The following is a 22,424-nucleotide window of genomic DNA, read 5'->3' on the forward strand; positions in this document are numbered from 1 at the left end:
AGTAACAGGGAGGCAACGTGGGGTGACACTGTCAGGGTCTGATTTGCCGTGTTTTTACTTTTTCCTTTTTGAGGTGCGTGAGTCACACCACGGACTTTAGAACTCAAGAAATCAATTTGATGTCAAAACTACGTAAATTATGGAAACTTCAATTTTGCAAAATCTCGAGAGAAGTAGGCAAAGTGTTTTTTTTTTTTTTAATTTTGATTGGCAACTGGCAAGACTTAACATGAGGCAGATTCTGAAAAGAGTACTGTGAACATGAAACATCTCTATCAATTTTTTATTGCCATTGGACCTCTGTGGCTCTTAGGTAGAAATCTCAGGCGTGGAGCATGTGCTGCCTATGAGCGGCTCCCGCTGCCTGCATGAGGCCCTTGTGGCCACCACATGAACTCTTGGACTGTGCAAAGTTGCTTCATGTGTCACCTGTCTGGTTTGGAGGATCTGCTTCAATTGTATCTGACATGTCATTTCCCCATCTGCTGCCTTCCTAGTTGGAAGAGACAGTCCTGAGGCAGCCCTCCCATCATTAAAATGCTTTGCGGATGTATATAATCAATAGTGTGCTCATACAGCTGTGCGAATTGTAGCACAGAAGCAGAAAATCACTTATGTAACCCTAAAATACCAAATATGAGAATTCTGTAGCTGGACGTGCTCATTTCTGAAGATTTTTTTATAGGATTTTCTCAAGTATGTGATAATCTGCAAAACAGAGAAAAGTTCTGAATGTTCACAAAGATCTGCTACCATAAAGTGTTTTAAATGTGAGGGATCTAAAAGTAGATTAGGACGTGATTAATATCTATCTTTGAACAGAGAGATTGTGTTTCAGTGGAGTATCGCAGTACCACAGAATAGCTGAGCTTGGAAGGGACCCTGAAAGTGTCCAGTCCAACACCTTTGCTGAAAGCAAAGTCATCTAGAAGAGGGTGCTCAGGGTTGTGTCCAGTTGGATTTTGAATATCTCCAAGGGTGGAGACTCCAGAACAGATTCAGGCAACTCTAGCAACTCATGGAGCTTTGTGCAACTGAACTCTGTCACAGACCTTGCACTCTGTGTTGTCTGGGTAAATACTTGTATTTGAACAGGTCACAGTTAACCTCTGCATGACATTTTTTTCTCTTAGCTTTGCTATTTGTCTATGCAGCAGTTTGCAGGATGAACAACTCTCTTCCTCTGCATTCTCTGCCTGGTATGTTATCTACATGGAAAGAAGTTGTGTCAAATTATCTCACAATTTGCGTAAATGGATGTAAGGAAGCTGTGTGAATATAAGGAAGCTGTAGTTCAGATAGTGTAAAACTTCTACTCTTAAAAATCTTAATTCTCATTATAATAGAGAAATGCACTTTTTGTCTTCAAAATGTAGCAGCAAGCATTTATTCCTTCAAAATGATGACATCTGTGTGAAAGCTGTGGGTAAATATTACCCTCATTTTACAATGACATATCTGAATTTAAAACCTGGTGCTCTCAGCTCCCATCATTTTGCACAATCCATTTGTTCCTGCTGTCTCATTTCAGTATAAAACCCTGGCCTTCCTAAGACTATGGACACTTCTGAATGTACCATAAATTGTACGTTATCATCAAATAAATGGACTCGAAGTTTTACTTCATATGCAATGAATACTTGTCCTTGGAATCCTTTTTTTATTATTATTTTTTTAATATACTTCATATGTAATCCTGGCCTCCACTAGCAATTTTCAGTTAAGGAAGTGAGCATTTCAGAGCCTCTGCCATGCTGTGGCATGCTTTGCATATATACCAACATGCAGAGAACCAAACTGCTAAAGTCAATTTAAGTAATTGAATTGATACCTGGAATTGCAGGCTAGGGCAAGAAGTGTTGAGATAGATAGACATTTTTGCAGTATGAATAGTGTATTATCTGTCACAGCCTGAGCTGAAATGAATCTGAGACTGTGTGCAAAGAAATCCTTAAATTAGCAAATAAATGGAGCTAAATAAGCATCTGTAGTGAGCAATGCAAGTTAGAAAGAATGAACAATAAAATCATTAATTCCCCTTTCATAGCATGTTACTTCATTGGGCTCCCCTTGCGATTCAAAATACTTAACTACTAAAATTATTTTTGCTTCAAAATATAGGGTGTACTGCCAGTATTGTCTTGGGAAGCAAGGCAATATTTCCACTGGGGAAATAGACCTTACCCTAATGTTCTGGTGGTGTTTGATTTCTTTTTGGTATTGAATAAATGGGTTGGGAGAAGAGAACAAGGAGTAGCTGGGCACGGAAGGATGCAGGTGGCTGTTCAGAAGGTACAAAATGCTCAAAATGTTTTTGTCCTTCTTATGAGGAAAGGTCAGATAGGATTGAAGTATCTGGTACTTGCCAGCTCTTCCAGTTGCTTAGAAGTCTGTGATTCCTTGTGCGATTATGTATTTTTCAGAATGTCCTGAGAGAGGGTGCTGTTGTATCATGTTGTTGATGCAACGCACCTCATCTCTCACAGCACCATTAATGTGTTATATTTGGTGTGATGGCATCACAGGTTAGAACAGCTTAAGGTGGGACGCTTCCCCTAACTGCCTTGGATTTTATGGCATGGTTTCACTATGATCTTTACCTCTTTATTTCTGAAAAAATTATTCTTATAAAAGGCTCTGAAATGGCTTTGAATTCTTTTGCAAGGTTTCTTAGAACACAAACTTCTGACTTTTCTATTGAGAAATTTGAAGTGATGCATACATTTTGTGAAATTGACAGAAATTAAATTATTTTCACTTCTGTAGCGCCTAAAAATATTGTAGATGATGATACTTTCAGTAGTGATAGTTATTTCCCCAAGAAGGAAGTCAAGAAAGAAAGTTTACATATTTTAGGACAAGCTAGCAGTTGGGAGACTCAACAGAGAATAACCTGTGTTTTGTCTTTTTACTTTGCTAACAAAATAAGTGTTCATGTGCTATGTGTCTCTTTGGGTACCTTACAGAATACAAAGATAACCCAATTTTCAGAATGAACAGATGTTAATGTTCATAACCTCTGTGGAGATAAATGAAGTCTTAAGGGATGTCTTAACAGCTACTTAAAAGCATTTCAGTATTTGAAGTAAGTAGTTGCTTTAAACATACTGACCTTAAGCTGCCTTAAGCCTACTTTTTTCAATTGTCATTTGACCTGATGTTCTTCTGAGTTGCTAATAGCTGTTTGTAAAATATGGTATGGATATTAGTGCTTAATAGTACAAAATTATATATATTGAAGGGCTTTGTGGTTTACAAGCTAAATTTTATCCAGTTCTGTTGCTTTATCTCACGAGTAATTCTGGAGCTAAACTTTTGAGCCTTTTGTAGCTCAAGGGATGCCTTAAAAGTCAGCATGTCCAGCTATCCTAGGAAAGTCCAGCAACATATTCCTGAAAAGATTTTCACAGATGTTTTTCTCAAAATGAGGGAGGACAGTTTTTGGAATGCAATTCTGAATGTTTTAATTCCATCACTTAGAGACAGTCTCCTCATTAGTTAAACAGACAACTATTTTAGAACTCTATATGCTTACATATAAGTAATTATCTAGGTGGATTTCAACTGTGTTTGGTGTGTATGCAGCTGCTCTCATTTACCTGACTAATAATGAGGAATGGCTTCTCCGTTGTAGTGATTCGTAACTGAATTCAGCTCTCCATCGTTTTCCAGAAATCTTGTTCTCCTAGCTAGTGAAAACTAGACAAGGTCAGTCTACTCTGAACTGCCGACTCCGATAAATGATCATCTCATTGATGGTGGGAGATTTACTACTTCCATCATTTGGAAGGATCTTCCAGCTTCGCAAACATTTATTGAATAAACTGGAGGCAAAAAAATTCTTTGATCAGTAATTTGTACTGTGTTAATTTTCTGTGAATAAGAAATCTGCAGGTGCTGGTGCTGAGGAGGAGATGTGTCAGCAAGAACACTAAAGCCTGGATTTGTTATAGCATTTCTATGGGATTCAAAGTGATAAAATCTGCAAATGTGCAAATTTTATCCATCTTCAAACTTCTTCTGTTTCCATATTCATGATCTAGTGTTTGCCTTCTGGGCAGTGCTCTGCCATTTTCAGGAATTGTCCAGGAATGGTGATGTGAAGGAGATGTTCAAAGTGGAAACTAATCAACTGAGTGTGTGCAAGTGTAATTAATTTATTGCAAACCTTTCTGGCTCTTAATTTTCATTCAACTCAATGGAAATTATGGTGCAGCTAATAACTAGTGCTAACTAAACTAGTACAGGTTATAACTAATTCTGTATTTTTGCCACTTTTGAGGGAGAAGATTATTTGAATAATGGTGGGAGTCAAATATATGACTTTTTCTTTTTGTTTGATTCTTGCAGTAAAAGAATGCTGATTGAGCTTTGCATTTAAGTACTTCTTTATCGTTTTGAGAATATCCAGCCCATCGAAACAGGATTTGTGCTAGTTAAGAATGCTGGATTAATTCCAGGACATATATCAGTTTAATTCTTCCTTCATCCTAGGAATGTGGAAGAAATGAACATCAAATGCATTATGGACAAGGTATATAAAGTGAAATGTTTTTCTAAATGATTTAGAATAACGGTAAGGTAACGGTAAGAACTGGGTTTCTTGCGTAATGAAAGCCCCTCAATTTTAATACATAGTCTTCAAGTTACATAAAAAAATGTGTGCCTAAGGAATTCTTTATGCATTAGCTGAATAAAGCAATATAAAGAATATAAAGGAAAATTACTTGCTTAATCAATTTACATATTCAGCTTTAACAACTCAGAATCATTACTATTGCAGGAATGCCTATTTTAGCAGTTGTCGTTGTAGCATTTTCCAAGAAAAGGCCTGATTTAGACTTAACATTTTCTCCAGCTCTGTCACTGGCGCTGCCCTAGCTCCCTTGGCTATTCAAAACACAGGGAAAGCAGTTGGTGTGGCCAATAAAAATCCCATGAGACTGTCAAGTTAGTAACAGAAAAACCAATCAGACTTCACCTTTTTTTGCATTTCCTTGATAGTTTTGATCCTTTTTCCTTTCCCTAGCCTCACAAAATAAAAGATAAACTGTGCTAGGAACAAGAAATCAACTAAAGCAGACAGTTAACCACATTTAATTAGCATGCGCATTATGAATATGCCAGACATACTCATCCTCCATCCCATGTTCTTTTCTCTGACTATGAAAAAGTGACTCTCATAATTAAAAAAAAAAAAAACGTAATGACTCAGAGTTTGTAACTGTTAATGAGAATTTATTAGGCAGCCAAACACTCTGTGTCCCTTGCCTTTGAATCTTGCTGCTTACGCCTTTTCTGTACATTTTTTGCCAGGGATGGACTCCTAGGTGTGTGAATGTGATAATTGTCTAAAATCTTAAATCTAATTGTGTTGGACATCTAGTATTGTTCTAGTTGTGATCACTCATTTGGGAGAGAATTTCCAAGTTGGAATGGGCGTTGTGGGATTATGCTACTCCTTCCATCTAGAAAACAAACCTAGTCATCACATTGTCTCTGGTAAGATCAAACAAGAAATAAGGTTTTGCAAGCAGGACTGAAGACAGGAGTGGACCTTCTATTCCTGCAGCTCATGCTTTCAGAAGGGATCTTAATGAACATCTCTCCTCAATATTTTGAGGTTTTATGGGTAATCTTGGTGCAACAGCACATAGTTTTTGTGTTCCATAATTTAGACTTCTTAGAATTATTAAAATTCTAGCACAATGGCAGTTGTCCTATGGTCAGGATATCCAAGGCCTGTAGAGCAATTGCCAACTGGTATTGTGGGAAATGCAAAAAAAAAAAAAAAAAAGAAAAGAAAAGAAAAATTAAAAGAGCAGGCAAAGTTCAAGCATGAGTGCTGTGACTGAAGTTTTCATCTATGACCTCTCTCTTGCCTCATTCCATTCATCTATACTGAGAGAACAGGGATTCTGTTGTGCCTCTTAGAGTGTTTAAGTGCTTAAATGTCCCTAAGGGGAAGGTACCATTTAAAGAGAGATTATGTCAGTAGTTCCTTTTCGCAATGCCTCTTTCACGTCTTTTTTCTGGTGCTGGGTCTGATTTCCAGCAGTACTACAGATACTTGATACTTACCCACTTTTCTGAGTACAGTTGGTTGCCTAATTTTCATTTGTCATTTTGAGAAATACCTATATTTAGGGAAGTCTTTAGGGGGAAGACTGAACGATGAGGCAGTTATTAGCAATTAAACATAGGTAGGGAAAATTATACCCTAAGTACAAAAACAAATTCCATGGGCAGAATTTGGCTCAGAGTGTTTTGCCAGTATGTGCTAATTTCAATGAATTCTTAATGAGGTCCAGTTTTCATGACTAATTTGAAAGCACATTGCCATTCTCTTTTATGGAGTCAATGAATGGCATTTTTCTGGGACATTTCCTTCTTATTTTACCTGAGTCTTTTCCAGATTGCAAGATTGATTCAGATTTCGGATCAGTTGTTTAATCAAAAGTAATACCAATCCCCTCTTCTTTGTAACTGTATATAACGATAAGAACTTTAGAACTTTTATATGGCATTGAAATTCTAATTTAATCGCACAAGGATGTATTTGACCTGAGCTTTTCCTTTATTTAAAAATAAAATAAAAAAGCTGTTCAAGAGAAGCTGAAATTGCTCTGAGGCTGATGCTTTTAAATCCTAGTTTCAGTCCGTAAATTTGACTGTAAAGTTAAATTGAAAAAAACAGAATGTTTAACAAGTAACATAAAAACCTTAAGAAGTGCAGATATTCTCTATTTTAAAATGTTATAATTTAGACAAATAAAATTGAAAATGCATCTGAGCTCATTATTAATAGTAATCAAAATTTAAAATTGATCTTGGATATTCATGCTTATCTTCTTAAAATGAACAGAAAACATACTCATATATTGAAGAGCTTTCCTAAAACCACCTACATGGAATAATTGTTGGGCATTAAGTGCTTCATTTTATTCCAGCTTCTTGGAATGTAGCTCTGGTATTTGGGACACCTTTAGGTTGATTCAAAATTCTGTATTTACAGGTATTTTTGCCCTGCAGTCACTAGTAAAAAAGTGGTTTAGCATTTGGTAAAAGTAGGTGCCTTCTGTTGGCCATTTGCATCCTGTAGTTGAGCTCAGTTCCTAGAGGCACTCGTTCGCGGTAGAAGTGATAGGCTCAGTTGCTGTATTAACAGAAACCCTGGTGTAGAAAATGGGGTCTCTAGCACTGCTGTTACTGCAATAGGGTTAAGAGGGTGGGCTTTGCCCAACTCTTAATTTTACTAATTGAATCCAGGATGTGCCCTTCTTTCTGCAGAGAATTTGGGTAGTGAGGTTAAGTAAACATTGCCTCATTTTGCAAATGAGAACCAGCTTGCAGTGACAGGAGTGTCCCCAAAACCCCTTAGCAGACAAGCCTGTAGCCATCCTCTGACTTTGCTTTCATGAGTTAATTCAGCCACTAAATTTAATTTATATAGAGAGCTATAAATCCCAGGGACAAGACACAGAACCTGTATGCAGGCTGACATTTCTGACAAGCTCTCCAGAGTTATTCTGCCTGTGAACTACTATGCTCGGTTTAATTATGGAAAGGCTGCATCTGTGTTCAAAGCTGTTGGGAGAGGAATAAGAAAGTAAAAACGTCCACTAGGTTTGATTAACTGCCCTCGGAATGATGAATAAAGACAGATGGTTACTGGTTATTTTTCCTTAATGGGTTCTGGAGCTGCATTTGGTGAGTGAATCAAAGTTATAGGTCCCAAATCTGCCTTTGAAGCCAGACGTGCATCGTCCTCAGCGATTCCTGCAAAGTTTGCACGTGAACATCCAAGACTTGCCTAAGGCTGTTGTATGTTGTGCTGTTAAAAAAACCTGTTAAAAACAGTTGTGAAATGAAGATGAAATTCAAGTGAGATTTTAGTATTAGCAAAATAAATTATAAACTGCAGGGTGTAGGAAAGAATCCCTTAAGAGGGGAGATTTGTTTAAAGTGCATGTGCATACATGTACCCATAAAAGCTCATCTGCATGTGACGCTGTCCTGGTTCTTGGTAATGTTTTACTACTGGCTGTAAAATCTGGAGAATTTCATAAAAGTTGCACTTAAAATTGTGTCCTAGACAGCTAAGTAAACAGTTTAGTGATGTGGAGTCATTTGGATGAGTGTATTACAGAGGTGGTCCTTAAGATAAGGTCTAATTATGCAGGTATGCTTGTGTTTAAACATAGGTATATGAACATTTTTGTCATTTAGTTGCGGGTATTTATATATTTTAAGATTTATGAGAATGTACCTGTTTGTGGGATTGCGCTCTTAGGGAATATTTTGATGTAATGGGTATTTGAGCCCTCATGTGTCAAGGTATTAAAACATCTGTCTCGTTTTAGGTGTGTGCATAGTCAGGATTCTTTAACAAGAAGAGCACATAAACTCGCATTTCCATAGTGAGTAACTTGTCCTTCAAGTCACAGAAAGCATTTAGGGTAGGTGACACTTTGTCAAGGTTGATCTGTTAATACTTTTTGAATCATCTTTCATTTTTTCATCTCATTCTTTTCAGCTTTCATTTCAAAGGCTTTAGTTGGTGTAACTGAGGAAGATCTGAACATGAGTGAGTTCTGCTTTTGAGGTACAGAAGTGTTTGTATGCGTTTTCAGGAGGGGAAGGCATGTCACAGATGGGCATATTTAGTCACTCCAAAGATGAGAGGGAGATGCTGCCACTCATTTTCTTTCATCCCATTGCAGACTTCTGTTCAGAGCTCAGAGACATGGCCTGGGGCTCAAAGTTGTGTGTGACACTATCTGCAGTGATCAATGATCAATGTTGGTGATGTAGTAGATCCCCCTCTACCCTTGGAAGGGGCTTCTTTTCAGCAGGGAACACAGTAAAGTGCAGAGGAGCACTTGGAGTTGAGCTCTTGGGTCCATGTCTAGCTTGCTTGTGAAGGTCTGTCACCTTTGGAGACATACAGAGGAAAAGCTGCAGAAATAAACTGCAGATGAGTGTTCTTTGTTTATGTAGATACAGTCTGTACAAGATATGGTTAGAAGAAAAAATAAAATCTGAAAATAAAGCAAGGAAAATCACTGTTGCATTTCAGAAAGCATCTGCAAAGAAGCAAGTAGACTGGGAGCTAGGAAAAGGTGGAAATCATGTGTAACCCGGACAGCTAAATGCTGTCATCAACTTCAGAGAGTCAAAACTTCAGGAAAGAGAAAGGAATAGAATTCCTCTCATAAAAACCTAGTTGGAAAAAACAAACTAATTGTCCAGCCTAGGTTATAGGCACATCTGTATTTCTCATATATAAGGGCACCACTACATTATGACCTAGTTTTAGGCTGGAATTTTACCAGGACTGAGCGTACCAAAGGAAATGTTCAGAAGAAGTTTCTGTCAGGAAAGTGGACGAAGATAAACTGATGCCTTTTCTTCTTTCTCTGACACTGGTGGTTCTGTGCAAGCCGTTTCATGTTATCAGATGCCAGAAGAAAGGCAGGCAAGCGTAATTTCTCATGAGGATAACCTACAGATGATTCTGGGCCAACTTTCTAAAGAGTAACTAATTGCCTTTAGTTTTTTGGTTTTATCATCCTGTTGGAGACTAGTGACAATTGGATTGATAAAAAATGACTTATGTTGGAAAGAGTGCAATCCACTTTTAACTGTTCTTGAAAGCTCGGGGAAGTGTAGACATCTGTGGAGTTACAGGGGGAAACATTCCTTGCAGAGAGGAGTGCTTATAATCTTAATGATTCCTTTGATTTAAGATGTTTTGTCTATTGCAGAGCATTTACAAAGGGTGATTAGGGTTCATCTAAATAGCAATGCATGAATTATGGCTTGTGGCTTTATTTCATATGGCGTGTAAACATGAGGTTTGCTGCTTTAGAAATATAGCTGTTGCACTCATTGCATTCAGGTAAAAAGCAGAAGTTGCAATTTTTTTAAGGTTGTGTATGTATGGGTATGTATTTATATACCTACCAAAAGGTTTTATATGTTCAGCTTGACCATCAGTACTGAAATTCCCCATTCTGAGGTTCTGGCACTTAAAAATGTAACAGTTTTAGCTGGAGAAGTAATTATTATTATTAGTTTTTATCAGAAGCAAATACTGACATAAGGTTAGCAATAGCTGTTTCTTCACTGTCAAGCGATCTTCATGATTTATTGCCTATCTCTGAATTTGCCATCTGTTACTCTCTTTCTAAAGGCAAAATCTCCAATAAATGAGAGGTAAAACGTATTTCTTTTCCTTAGTAGATATATTTTGATTCTACAGGAATTATTTTCCCTGTGTGTGTATTAATGAAATAGTGTAGAAGTATAGAATAGTGTAGAAGAAAAGGAGAAATTACAGAGCCTTTATTTTTTTTTTTCAGTTGCACGTAACCTTTTCTGTGCCTTTATTCCGTACATGCCTGTGTGCTCAGAGAACTTAATTCACAAAAGTGCTTGGCTACATTCCTAACTTTGGGCAGATGAATGGTTTTGTTGCATTTACTGGGACTATTCATGTGCTTAGGTTAAGTATGTGAATAGATAACTCTCCGAAGGCAGAGGATTATCTCAACCCTTGCATGAAAGTTCAGTTGTATTTGTAAGTGCAAAGTCTATTTGCCCAAATGGGTTTTGTGTATGCAAGTTCAATAACTTCTGCATTCAGGACTTATAGCCTGAGGACTGTTTGCGTAGCCCGTAAGCCTGCAAAAATCCAAATGCATGAAGTTGTGTATGCACTCCCAGAAGCTGTAGTCAATCCAAGTGAATAATACTTTTTCTGCTTATACATATATTTTTTTTCCTCGGAATCTTTCTCCTAACTTGGTTAATCATCTGTTTGTTGAAATAAATTCTGCCCTATTTTCTACCGATTTTATTTTCCAAGAAAAGCCTCCTAGCCAAGAACCTCCCCACAGAACCTAATGGACATCCCCTACCCAAACAACAACGGCACTTGAAGGAGCGACAGCCGCTGCATCGCACGGCTGAAACAGGACAAGTCTGCATCATTAAACACAACAGAGCAAATCTGAACACTACAGAGTTGTGTGAGAACCTCCAGTTTCAGCTGAAAAACAAATCTGTGACTGTCAGAGACAGAGGAAACTGAGATAGGGATTGGACATGAAGAAAAATGGCTAGTGCTTGCAGACAGTGTAATTCATGGTACAGCAGGGACAGAGGAATATCAACATAAACCAAACATTGGATAAGTATTGGATGTCACATGTGGATGAAGAGAAGATGCTGAAAGAGGAAATCTTGTTCCGTGAGTTACTGGAAAAAGACAAAAAGCACAGGAGAACTTTGGCCAAAGAAATGAAAAATGGTGCAAGGAACGATAACAGACGTGCTGGTGGCCTGGTGGCTGAGCTGGGTGCTGCTGCTGGGTTAGAAATCCTCAGAAGCAGTCACTGAATGAATCAAACCCAGCAGGAAAGGTTTGGAACTGGAAATGAAGGCATGAGAAGCGAAGGCAGAAGAACACTCATTACCAGGAAAAAGATGTTGGCGCCGCATTTCAAGAAGCTGTGATTCAGACTCAAGACATCATGTAGTGACTGGATATTCACGGTGTGGAGTACCATGAAGGGCCTTCATAAAAGGCACGTTCTTAAGTTATTGCTTTAATTGACTTTCCAAAGATAGCTTTCAGCATGAAGAGACTTGGAGTGAGGAGCATACCTGAGTTCTGCAAAATCCAAGTCAAAACCCAACAAAACTGTCAAAACGGTGCACGGAGACCGGAGTGCTTTATGAGGGTAAGTAATCAGACAGCAGAATGGCTTAGCCAGGAAGCTGGTCTGAGTCATTTCTCTTCTGCTGCTTGGCATTATCATAGCCTGTCTATGGAAGCAGTGTTCAGCCTTCTGTATAGAATATGTAGATGGTTAGAGCATATAGGGACAGTGCACTGAATTATTGTGTGAGGCCTCGCCAAAACTAGAAAGAAAGACAAATATCCTAGCAAACTAGAAGCTTGAGCTTAGCTCAAAATTGATTAACCCAAACCAGTACTCCTTGTAGGTCACGTTGAAGCAACTTCCTTTTACAAGGCATAAAACATCTGGAAAGGACAATAATTCGGAGGAGCCCCATCGTTGCCAGCAGAGTGATCGAGATGGGAGTGAGATAAGGATGTATATTCATAACATGAACAGACATGTTGGAGAGAAGCAGGAAATAATGCAGACTCAATTGCAATCTTGTGTTAATGTACAGCAGGGAGACCTGGAGATGTACCAGACTGGTGGATGTAAAAAGCGGATGCTTTCTTAAGATGGATGGTGGAACTTAAACAATTAAAAGTTGTCTCACTTGAAAATTGTACTGAAAAATCCTCATCCGGCATCTGCTTGAGTCTGGAAAGTACAGGCTGGGCTGAGAGTACAGCAGATGGGCACTCCAAATTAATGCTTCTCAGCCAGTTTTGGATCACACTCTCCTCTTCAATAGCATCATCTCTCCTGCTATGTGCCAGGCATGGACTTATATAGAATTCTATTCATGCCCTGCAGGATGAACGCATGGTCAGCAGCTCACCAGAAATGTGCCGTGCCTTCAGTGCGTGTCTTCTATAGGTGCATGCAGGTGAGGACATGCAGGGAGCAGCAAAGGCTCCCATGGGGACTGCAGGGTGGGACCTCACACATGGTCCTGGCCACTCGGCCATCGCTCACCTCCTTGCAGGTGGTGGCAGGGTGGCTCATTCCCCTTGTTTTCCCACCCTGCATCCTCCATGTGACGAGTGACACTTTAAATGCCAGCACATCACTGAGCAATGAAAGCTGGTGGCAAGGACCCTTAACTAGGGAACACACAAGTCTCCAAGGGAAATCTTGAAGCAGGAGAAGCTTTAAGCAAGGACACAGAGTCATTGACCTCAAGTAGAATTGCCCTCATAAGACTAATAAAAGCAGAAGCGGCAAATGACAAAGAGAAATGAAAATAATTAATCCACACTCTGTGCACTCTGCCATGCAAGAGGAATGAATGAGAGTTGCTCACAGTAATCATGAATGGAAAACAGACTTTTAGGAAAATTTTCCTTTAAAATAATGACCTCATCTCTAATGTAAACTACATACAGAGGTAGGTAAACATTTTTACTGGCCATAAAAATTTATAGTTAACAGATTTACCATTGCATAAAACCCCAAGGAATAATGGAATGGAAAAGTGCTTATATCTCATGTTAGGTTTACGCCCTGCAGTTCAATCTTTCAGTCTCTATCTAGAATAAAGTAGGTCAACAGTACATTTTATTTCTAAAAAGTAGCTGAATCATGTTAGCTGCTTATGTGATAAATTAGACTTGTCTCTCGAACCGATTAGCAGGACAACATCAGTAATTGTTTGCATGTATTTTTTCAACTTGCTCGGGAGTTTGAAACAATGATTCCTGTCAGAACTGAGGTTAATGATGTCATCAGTGGAGGTCAATTGCAGATTCATCTCAGGTGTTGCTCTCTTGAAAAATGCCTTGCAAACAAGCTACTCCTACCAAAAGCCTGTTTTTATCCTCAGCCCAGCCTCTCCCTGTCATCTGAATCCGTTTGTATTTCAATTAGGTGTAAGAAGAGTATTGCTGTGAATGTGGGATGGGTAAATACCCTGAGATAGTCACTAAAGCAGGGAAGGGAATTCTTGGCCTTTTGTTGAAGCTCCTGTGGCCCAGATGTCGCACCCAGATTAACCTACAAAGCTCACCAGAACCTGTGCTATTGCCAACAAATGCAGTGCCTCGCTTTTGTCCCCATCAAAATTAAAGACGCTGAAGCTCCACTCACTTTTTTATGCAGGAAATTCCAAATATTTCCCTTAAAGGAAATACTTCTTTTTTTTACTATCGAGGGGAACACACTTGAAACATAAAACATGGAGCAGCTACATTTGTCCCGAGGCCAGAGCTTGCTACATCCCATCTATTCCCAGTGCTGTCAATCATTATCCAGGCAGCACATTGTTCGGAAGGTGGAGCTGTCAGGCAGAAAGAAATAAAAGGTAAGAAGAGACAGACTTCTCCTCCTCACTGCTGGTGTCAAGGGTAAGCGGGACTCTGCTTTATGGCCCTTGGCTTTGCAACTCATGTCAACCCTCTAAGGCGAGTCCCACCCCTCACCCTGCCCCTATATAACTCAGGCTGCTTCCAGCAGCACCTGCGCTTGGCCCGCGGGGCTCGCACGTCGCATGGATGCTCCCGGCGGCTCCCTTGGGTGGCCCTGGGCGGGCGCCGCGGCGCGGGCGCTGCTGCCGGCCGCGCTGGGGCTGCTCTGCGTGCCCGCGCTGGGCGCTGCCGGCGCCCTGCTCGTCTTCTCAGGCACCCTGCTCATCTTCTCGGCCGCGCGCCCGCCCGCTGCGCTGCCCGCGGCCGGCAGAGCCGTGCTCATCACAGGTGAGGCGCCGGGCGCGGGGTGCCGGGAAACCCGGGCGCCCCAGCGCGAGCATCCCCGAAAGGCTCCGTCTCTTGGCTCTCCTTTCACCCCTCTTGCTCGTTTTCTCTGCCTTTCCAGAGTTGTTTTGTTTTCCAGGTAAATAAATGTCCTGAAACTTCGTGGAAAAGGATGTTAACAGATGCTATTTTTAGTACCTAAACTCATGTAGCTAACTAATGAAAAAAGCGTGTTAAAGAGTATTTACAATGGTCTAATCTATTAGGAGAAACTTTAATTTTTGGAGGCCTTCAGAATATGACATTAATATATTACTCTTGTTTACCACAATTTATTAAGCTGGTTACTGATATGCATTTATTTTTGATGTGCTTGTTTGTGTGGGGCATGCTATCATGCATACATTTCAAGACACTCTTTTGATGTCTTTTTTTTTTGTAGCAATGTGTGAAATCACAAGTCAGTAGTTTCTTTCAGTAGCAGTGAAAGTTTATAAATGATAAATTCAATCCCCATATTAATACAGTGCTCTATTCAGAACTCACTTTTGGTTTGCAGGGATGTCATTTCTGTCCTTTAAAGTTATTCTTTCTTTTTTCCCCCCTGCTTCTAAACATGGTGAATATAACTGCCTATATTAATCACACATTTGGATTGGAGTGACTGCCCACTGTTTCTCACAGCTGTAACTTGCTTTTTGTTTTAATTTTAGTTTAGCTTCTAGAAAGTTGAATTAAGTTGCTTTGATAGAACGCCCTAGTTCAGAGCTTAACTTTTTGGATAGGCAGTTTGGAAAATGATGCATTTTTTTTTTTCTTGCTAACAGGCATTAATGCAGGAAAGAAGTACTAAAAATGAAAGGGAGGACAAGATGAGCAGCAAGTTATCACCTTCCTGTGTAGCAGCTCTGTGCTGGCTACCTTAATTTGTGCAGGTGCAGTGAATGCAGATGGGTCTCAGGAGCCAGGGATAGGGAGCCCTCCTGCAGCCTCCCCTGCCAGGGTGGTGGTGGGTCGTGCCTGCACTCAGGTGTCTTCCTTCCTTTGCTAAGATTGCATTTTAGAGCTTCTTCAGTAAAACAAGCGCTCTCAGAACTTATCCGCTCTAGAGAATTTGAATCGGAGCAACGCAGACGCGTGAAGGATGTTTGATTGTGTTCCAGCCATTGAACGTGATTTTTGTTGTAGCTGTCCTGAAGAAAAGCAAGTTTGGACACAGCTGAAACCTCTGAGGAGACTCTTCTCTGCTGTTACTTGAATCCAGGCTGGCATGCAGTCTATCAAGCCTCAATCAAGTGAAACAAAAGTTTTACTTGAGGCTTTTTCTGGGTTAATTTGCTCTGACTGTAGTGCTCTTCCCCTTTCTAAGTGCAGGATTTGCGTGTAAGTGTGTACGCAGTAGAGAGGTGGCTTTCCATCAGTTTTGATGTCACGTTCTCCAGTTTCGACAAGCTCGGAGGCAGGTACTTCATGGGATATGATGTCACCACAGCCCCCGAAAGCTCTCCAGCGTTGAAGAGTGTTGCTGTGCTCTTCTAAAGAGCTGCCATCTACCCCTCCTGAGATAACTGCATTTTAATGGAGGATGGATTAACCTTTGAGTACTGTCAGATGCTCTTCTGGTCCTCTGTGCACGACCACTGAGCTGGTTTTGTTGCTGCCTGCTATTAACTTAAGCACCACCATAAGGCAAAACTGCCCATTATCACCAGCTTTCTCATGTGAATAACTGCAGGTGTTTGAGCAGTGCTGAAATGATTCAAGTTTCTACCGATCCTCTCTCCTTTTGAGTGAGCACTTCAGGTGTCCTTAAATAGAAACTCCTGGGTAAGCGGACACGCTGACAATGCTGTAGGAAATCTTTTCCATGCTTTCATAGGCTCGGTAAGCTGGGTCTCCAGGACTTACATTATCATGAAGATCCCAAGAGGCAGGAGGTATAAAACTCTCCCTTTAACTATTTTATGTTCAGTGGGATTAACTTTTTCAGGTAACTTCATCTTCTCAGTTTTAGTGTTTGCCTTGGTGCTTCTGCTGCCCTGTATGAGTTCCCAGTAATGAATTCTGCCTAATGCTTTGGCTGCACTCAGTACTGGCTGCCTTTCTAAAAATAAATCTCCTGCTTGTTCATGTATATTTGATAGAGAACTAAAGCAGGGAAATTCTCTAGCTGTTCTCTATACAAGACTTAACTAAGGCTGAAAGACGTTTCCATTGCTTAAACATTGGCTGGAGAGGTAGAGTTTCTCTGAGCATCAAGGAGACTCAGATCTTTTTGTGTGTTTAAAGCATGGGATAAGCCCCGCAGCAGGCACAGGTGAATGCTGCTTCTGTTTCCTCCTCACGACTGCTACAACTGCCCCTGGTTCTTATGCAAATTTTCCCTTTCCAAGTTAAAGCTGTGCTGTAAAGCTCTGGGTTAAGTAATGTGTAGCTTTATGGGTATGTGCTTGCTGGGAAGAATTTGACCCAGAAATAAGGTTTTCGTTAAAAAGGGATTGGAGAAGAAAAGAAACCCCACCTGAATACTACAAATCTGTTATGTCTTCAGAATAGCTGCAGCCCTTTTTGTTGTGCTCCAGGGAATCATAAGAATGGATGTTTTCTCTTTCCCCTGGTTTTGGGTAGCGGGAAGAATTTAGGTATCATACATGGTGGTCCAGCGCACATTCAACAAGCTGCACACTTCAGAAATGCCAAAAAGTATTTTTGTAAGTATTAAATATAGAATGCTTTTTCTTCAAGGTCTTGGACCGATGGATCATTTAGTACAAGTCACTTGGATTTTTTTTTCATCTTTCAGGAATAAAACTCCAGTTAGAAGACTAGAAATTAAAATGTAGCATTAATTATGATGAGCCTCACTAGCAATCAAATCTATGCGAAGGTTGGGTTCCTCAGGTGCTTAACTCTGTCCCTTTCTTGTAATATTGTAACTGTATTTCTGAGTGACATCAATTCATCCTCTATTTGATTATATTTTCAAGTGTTTCCTTTGAGTGTCTCTAATTTTTTTTCGGAAGATAATGGTTCAGGACAGACTTGCTTTTTAACTCTTTTTTTTTATTATTATTATTATACTTTCAGGAAGTGACACTGGGATTGGACATGCACTGGCTAAATACTTGGATAACATGGGTTTTATTGTATTTGCCGGGGTTTTGAATAAGGATGGACCCGGGGCTGAAGAACTGAGAAGGACCTGTTCTCAGAGACTCTCCCTCCTTCAGCTGGACATAACCAATCCTACCCAAGTCAAGGAAGCCTATCTCAAAGTTTCAGAGAAAGTGCAAAATACAGGTAGAGCTTTTGTGACATTGTAATGGAGATAGTTATGTACCTGCTCGCTAGATGCATCTCTTACCTGTTGGTTGCATCACGGTTTAGGTGTGTTGGTCTACCCCAGCTGCAGTCTGTGGGCAGTCAACATAATATCGATTGCCCCCTGCTTGCTGGGACACAGCAAATGGTCACCATGCCTCTTTTCCTCAGGTCTCTGGGGAGTCGTGAACAATGCTGGCATCCTGGGGTTCCCTGCAGATGGTGAGCTGCTCCCCATGAGCACGTACAGGCACTGCATGGATGTGAATTTCTTTGGGGCTGTGGAGGTGTCCAAAACCTTCTTGCCCTTGCTGCGCAAATCCCAGGGAAGGCTTGTTAACATGTCGAGTATGGCAGGTAAGCTGGGACAAGTCCCAAATGCATTTCTGGTGCCACACAGACAATGACCAACTTCCTTGGCATAAATGTTGAGGGAAGTGTTGGGCAGTCTTACTTGTCAATAGGCTTACAAAATTAATATCTAGATAAATACTCCTATCATCATATTAGAAAAGTACTTTGACTTACTTGCAAAGTAGTAAAGTTTTTAGGACGTAACTTCCTATTCTGGGAGGACATGTGAGATGCTAAGACGTAGAAACAGAAGCAATAGTAATCACTGTATTAATAGCCAGCAGCTAAGGAGCAAGAGAGCTCAATTTCAAATGACACCTGCTAGATGCAAAATGCTGAAAGATATTTTGGCTTTATGAAGATTTCTGTGAGGATTTAGCATACTGGCTGTTTCTGAAATGTCTACCTTGTCTGCTTGGACTCTCATTTTAGTGTGCTTGTTCCTACCTGAGCCCTGTTGTGGTACCTAGAAAACTTGTGCAGACATTGCCTTCTGCTCATGGCTTACCTTGGGGATATGGCATCAGTCTTGCTTTGATGTTATCTTTCTTTTTAATTTTCCCCCCCCTTTTATTATAAGTATGTTTTGTACCTCCAACCTATGTCTATGGTTCAGTGCCAACACTTGAAGGAAATCTGTCAGTTGTTGAGGTGTGTTTGGGCAGACGTTCGCATTGTTAGCGTGAATAGCCAAGCTGGGATAAATGGAGAGGTTCCCTAACCTGAATATTGGTTCCAGTAATGCCAAATTAATGACCCTGCTTAAACTATAACTGTTCACATGGATGTTCTTATACAGGCCATTTTTTTTTAAATAGCTTCCCCTCACCACAAGGTCTGAGGGTCCTTTGGTAAAACATTAGCAGGAAAGTTAGTGAGGCCTCATTATGCCAAGTCTGTTTCTGTCTGTATAGCAAATTTAACTGCACTTGAGGTTAGCCTGACCTCAGAGAGAAGGAATATGTGATTCAATGGGTTCAAAGCAATCAAAATTCAAACTCATTCCTATGCATGCAGCAGAAAAGTTAACACGTGATTGGCCTGACTCTGTACGAAGCTCCTGACACATCTTGGTCATTGCAGGACAAGGCCAAATAAATGGCACCAGTGGCTTACCTGAAAGTTTGGCATTATCAAAATATTTTCTTTTAGAAGAATAAAATGTATGGAGAACAAATGTGTGATTTATCTCTTGGAAATGGCCATACTGGAGGGTGTACCAGCCCAGCCTCAGCGCAGGCAGGAGGAAGAATGTGGTAGCCTGGAGAGAGGAAGGTTTGCACTGAGGTCTTTCTCACTCTTGTTCTGTTGCCTCTGGTCTTCTGACTCTAGGTGGAAAAACTAGGAGATTAGTTGCCTTTGCAAAGCTGGATCTGAGATTATGTAGCCTGATTATATAGGAGCTTGATATCTGTTACAGTGACAACCAAATCTGTGTTATTAAACTATCACTTCACTATATATATGAATTAAAACATTATCTGTATTTCTGAAACCAGCAGTCATTGCAATTCTCAGCAGTTTTTATCCCCAAATGTACTACAGTTTATTCTTTCTGCATTACAAGATATATATCAGATGTTACTAAGCATAACTTTGATAACCAACTGCTTATTCAAAATATACTTTTTTGGTTTTTTTCTTGTTTCCTGAAAGAAATGATTCCCTCCCTGACTTGTCTTTAACCTCAGTGCTTAATTTTGGTTTCACTATAATTGTCCTTCTAAATCACTGAGATAGAAGCTGGAAAGAGCTGGAGTTGAGCTTTATCATGTCTATATTGCTCCTGCAGGAGGCATTCCACTACCTAAGTATGCTGCATACGGTGCATCAAAAGCAGCTCTGTCCATGTTTTCTGGAGTAATGAGGCAAGAGCTTTCCAAATGGGGAGTTAAAGTTGCTGCAGTTCATCCATCAGGCTTCAGAACAGGTTGGTATTTCATGATTTAGATGGTTCTCTTTGTTAATTGGATCTTTCCTGTAATGCAGCATCCTCAGAGTCAGGAATAATCCTCAGCAGTCATACTTTTTTCCCATCTTTCACTTTTATTGCTGAAATTAAGATCTACTTTTCTTTGAGAGACCTCCTTCAATTCTCTACACTGCTGGCCTCTACTTTACTAATATATCCTTTTTCCTGGGTAGAGCAAAGAACTTGTTTTGCCTGGGAGAAAGCAAAACTTAGGGAAAGGTGCTCACTGAGGAATACTGAAAAGCATGTTATACTTTTTTTGCAGTGGGTCACGGTTTGTCTTCAAAATCAATTGCTGAAATATTACTAGTAGTAGAATCCGTATCTTCCTTTTGCTCTAGCCTTGTCATGGTTAATAAGCAGACAATGCTTTGTTGACTTGGGTTTTATGGCTTGCTTTTCCTGCATGAGAACTTCAGGACTTGCTTTTAGTCTGTAAAGTCCTTCTGTTCTCAGTATCGGAGCTCTCTTTATTGGGTTGTATTCTATATAAAATATTTGCAGCAATACCTTTCATCATGCTTGCTAGCTGTTGATGTTGCTAGAGATGACCTCTAAGATTTCATCTCCGCTTCCTCTCCTATGTGCTTTTGCCGCCTTCTGTTCCAAATTCTCCTCTCCCATCTCTATAAGCACATTTCTCTGGAGCCTGTTTTGGTTACAAGTTGAGCTCCTGCTGTACCTTTCAGTCATACCTCCCTTAATGAGTGCTAATTAGAAATAGCAGCGAAAGGAATAAGGACAGAGTGACTAGGAAAAAGCACACTGACTTTACTATGAGAAGGCTTTTTTAAAAATATAAATGGTAAAAGAATTGTGCATAAACCGTGTGCTTTTCATATGGTCTATGTTTCAGGATTCTCCTTTTCCTTCTTTCCTCCCTCCTTTCCAATAAAGACAGTTTTAACTGCTCACAGATATTTTGTTCCTGCATTGACTCAGTTGGGACCACTATATAGACTGGACCTTGAGAGAGGAGGAAAGACCTTCACTCTTTGTTATAGATGAATATCCTAGTTCAGCCCAAACCCATTTGCTCTCTCATGACTGTTACTGCAGGGATACAAGGAACGTCTGAACTGTGGGATAAACAAGAGAAGGACCTCCTGGAGAATCTCCCAGCAGCTGTGAGGAGCGATTACGGGGACGACTACCTCCAGGAGCTGAAGAGCTACCTGGTGCGCCTGCCGGCGCACTGCGACGCCGACCTCTCCCCGGTGCTCAAGGACGTCCTGCACGCCTTGCTGGCCAGGAGGCCGCACGGCCTCTACACGCCTGGGAAAGGGGCTTACCTGCCTCTCTGCATCTTCTGCTACTTCCCTGTCTGGTTCTATGACTTTTTCATTAGCAAGTTGTTTAGTGCCGAGCCTGTCCCGAGGGTGCTGAGAACAGCAGAAGCTGGAAACGGGAATCTCTAGGGTGTCCGTTGGCATTTATCTTGGGTAGTGAGATAGCGGAGAAAAACACTATTTTAAGACAGTGCTATTTATTGTACTTTGTTAAATTGCATCTACCGTGCCTTGTAAACTGAGGCAAATGTCTGTTATGTGAGACATCCAAGAAAAGTGGTAGATAAGCAATGACAGAAAACAAAATTCTTCCAAATATGACCTGTCAGAGGATTAACAAAGTCTTTTGTGTAAGGCATCTTGAAGTTATCCAGTTCCTGTCTGTTCCCAAAGGCACCACCATGCTGATATGTTATCTATTTAACGTGTGTGATTTTTTAATAAATAAAAAATGAGACTACATGAACACTGTAAGTGTTGGAACTTGTCTGTTCTTACCGTTGCAAAATTTTCTGAATGTGTAATGTGAATCCTGCAACTTCACACTAATACTCTTTTTTTTTTTTTTTTTCTTTTTGTTTTGTCCCTGACAGACATGAAAAATGATTGACCCTTTCCTAGCACCTCTCCCCCTCAGGTTTTGTGAAGTATAACTCTAATGTTTATGCCATGATCTCTTTGCTAGACTAAGCAACGTGAACTGTTTTTCATCTGTCTTTGCTCATTTCTTTTCCAAGAAGGAAACAATCTCCTTAAAATAGTAATCAGGTCCAAGGCTACTTTGCTCTCTTGGGCATTCTCTATTTTATCTGTATGTGCTTGTACTTGTTTATTTCTAATTGTTAGCAAACTCTGGTGTCATTTCCACTGTTTGTACAATTTCTTGTTTATTTTTGTGAAGAATTCATGATTTAGCTAGTTTCTCCTAATACTGTTCCTGTTTTCACCTCTGTGTTGGGTGTATTTTTGCTTTTTTCTTTAATACCTGTAAGTCTTCATATCTGCCGTCTGTCTTCTGAGCTACCCTTTCTTCTTGTCTCATGCAACTTGCACCCTCATGATGTCAATTGTTTCTTCTCCACTGAATTCATTGTAGAAGCACGGAATGCTT

The 22,424-nt window shown here is 40.2% G+C and overlaps 1 protein-coding gene across 1 annotated transcript; it reads left to right on the forward strand.

The window, feature by feature from the left end:
* Positions 1–14,235: 14,235 nt before the first annotated feature.
* On the forward strand, positions 14,236–21,874 carry HSD17B2 (hydroxysteroid 17-beta dehydrogenase 2; the record flags this gene model as incomplete). The annotated part of the gene is made up of 5 exons (XM_026042361.1): positions 14,236–14,380; positions 17,465–17,677; positions 17,870–18,055; positions 19,845–19,982; positions 21,084–21,874. Coding segments are annotated over 5 exons (1,041 nt in total), but the record flags the coding sequence as incomplete, so codon positions are not given.
* Between the last annotated feature and the right edge of the window lie 550 nt (positions 21,875–22,424).

The sequence above is a fragment of the Nothoprocta perdicaria genome, unplaced genomic scaffold (genome assembly GCF_003342845.1).
Source record: "Nothoprocta perdicaria isolate Ctin4 unplaced genomic scaffold, notPer1 scaffold_30, whole genome shotgun sequence".
Classification (NCBI taxonomy): Eukaryota; Metazoa; Chordata; class Aves; order Tinamiformes; family Tinamidae; genus Nothoprocta; species Nothoprocta perdicaria.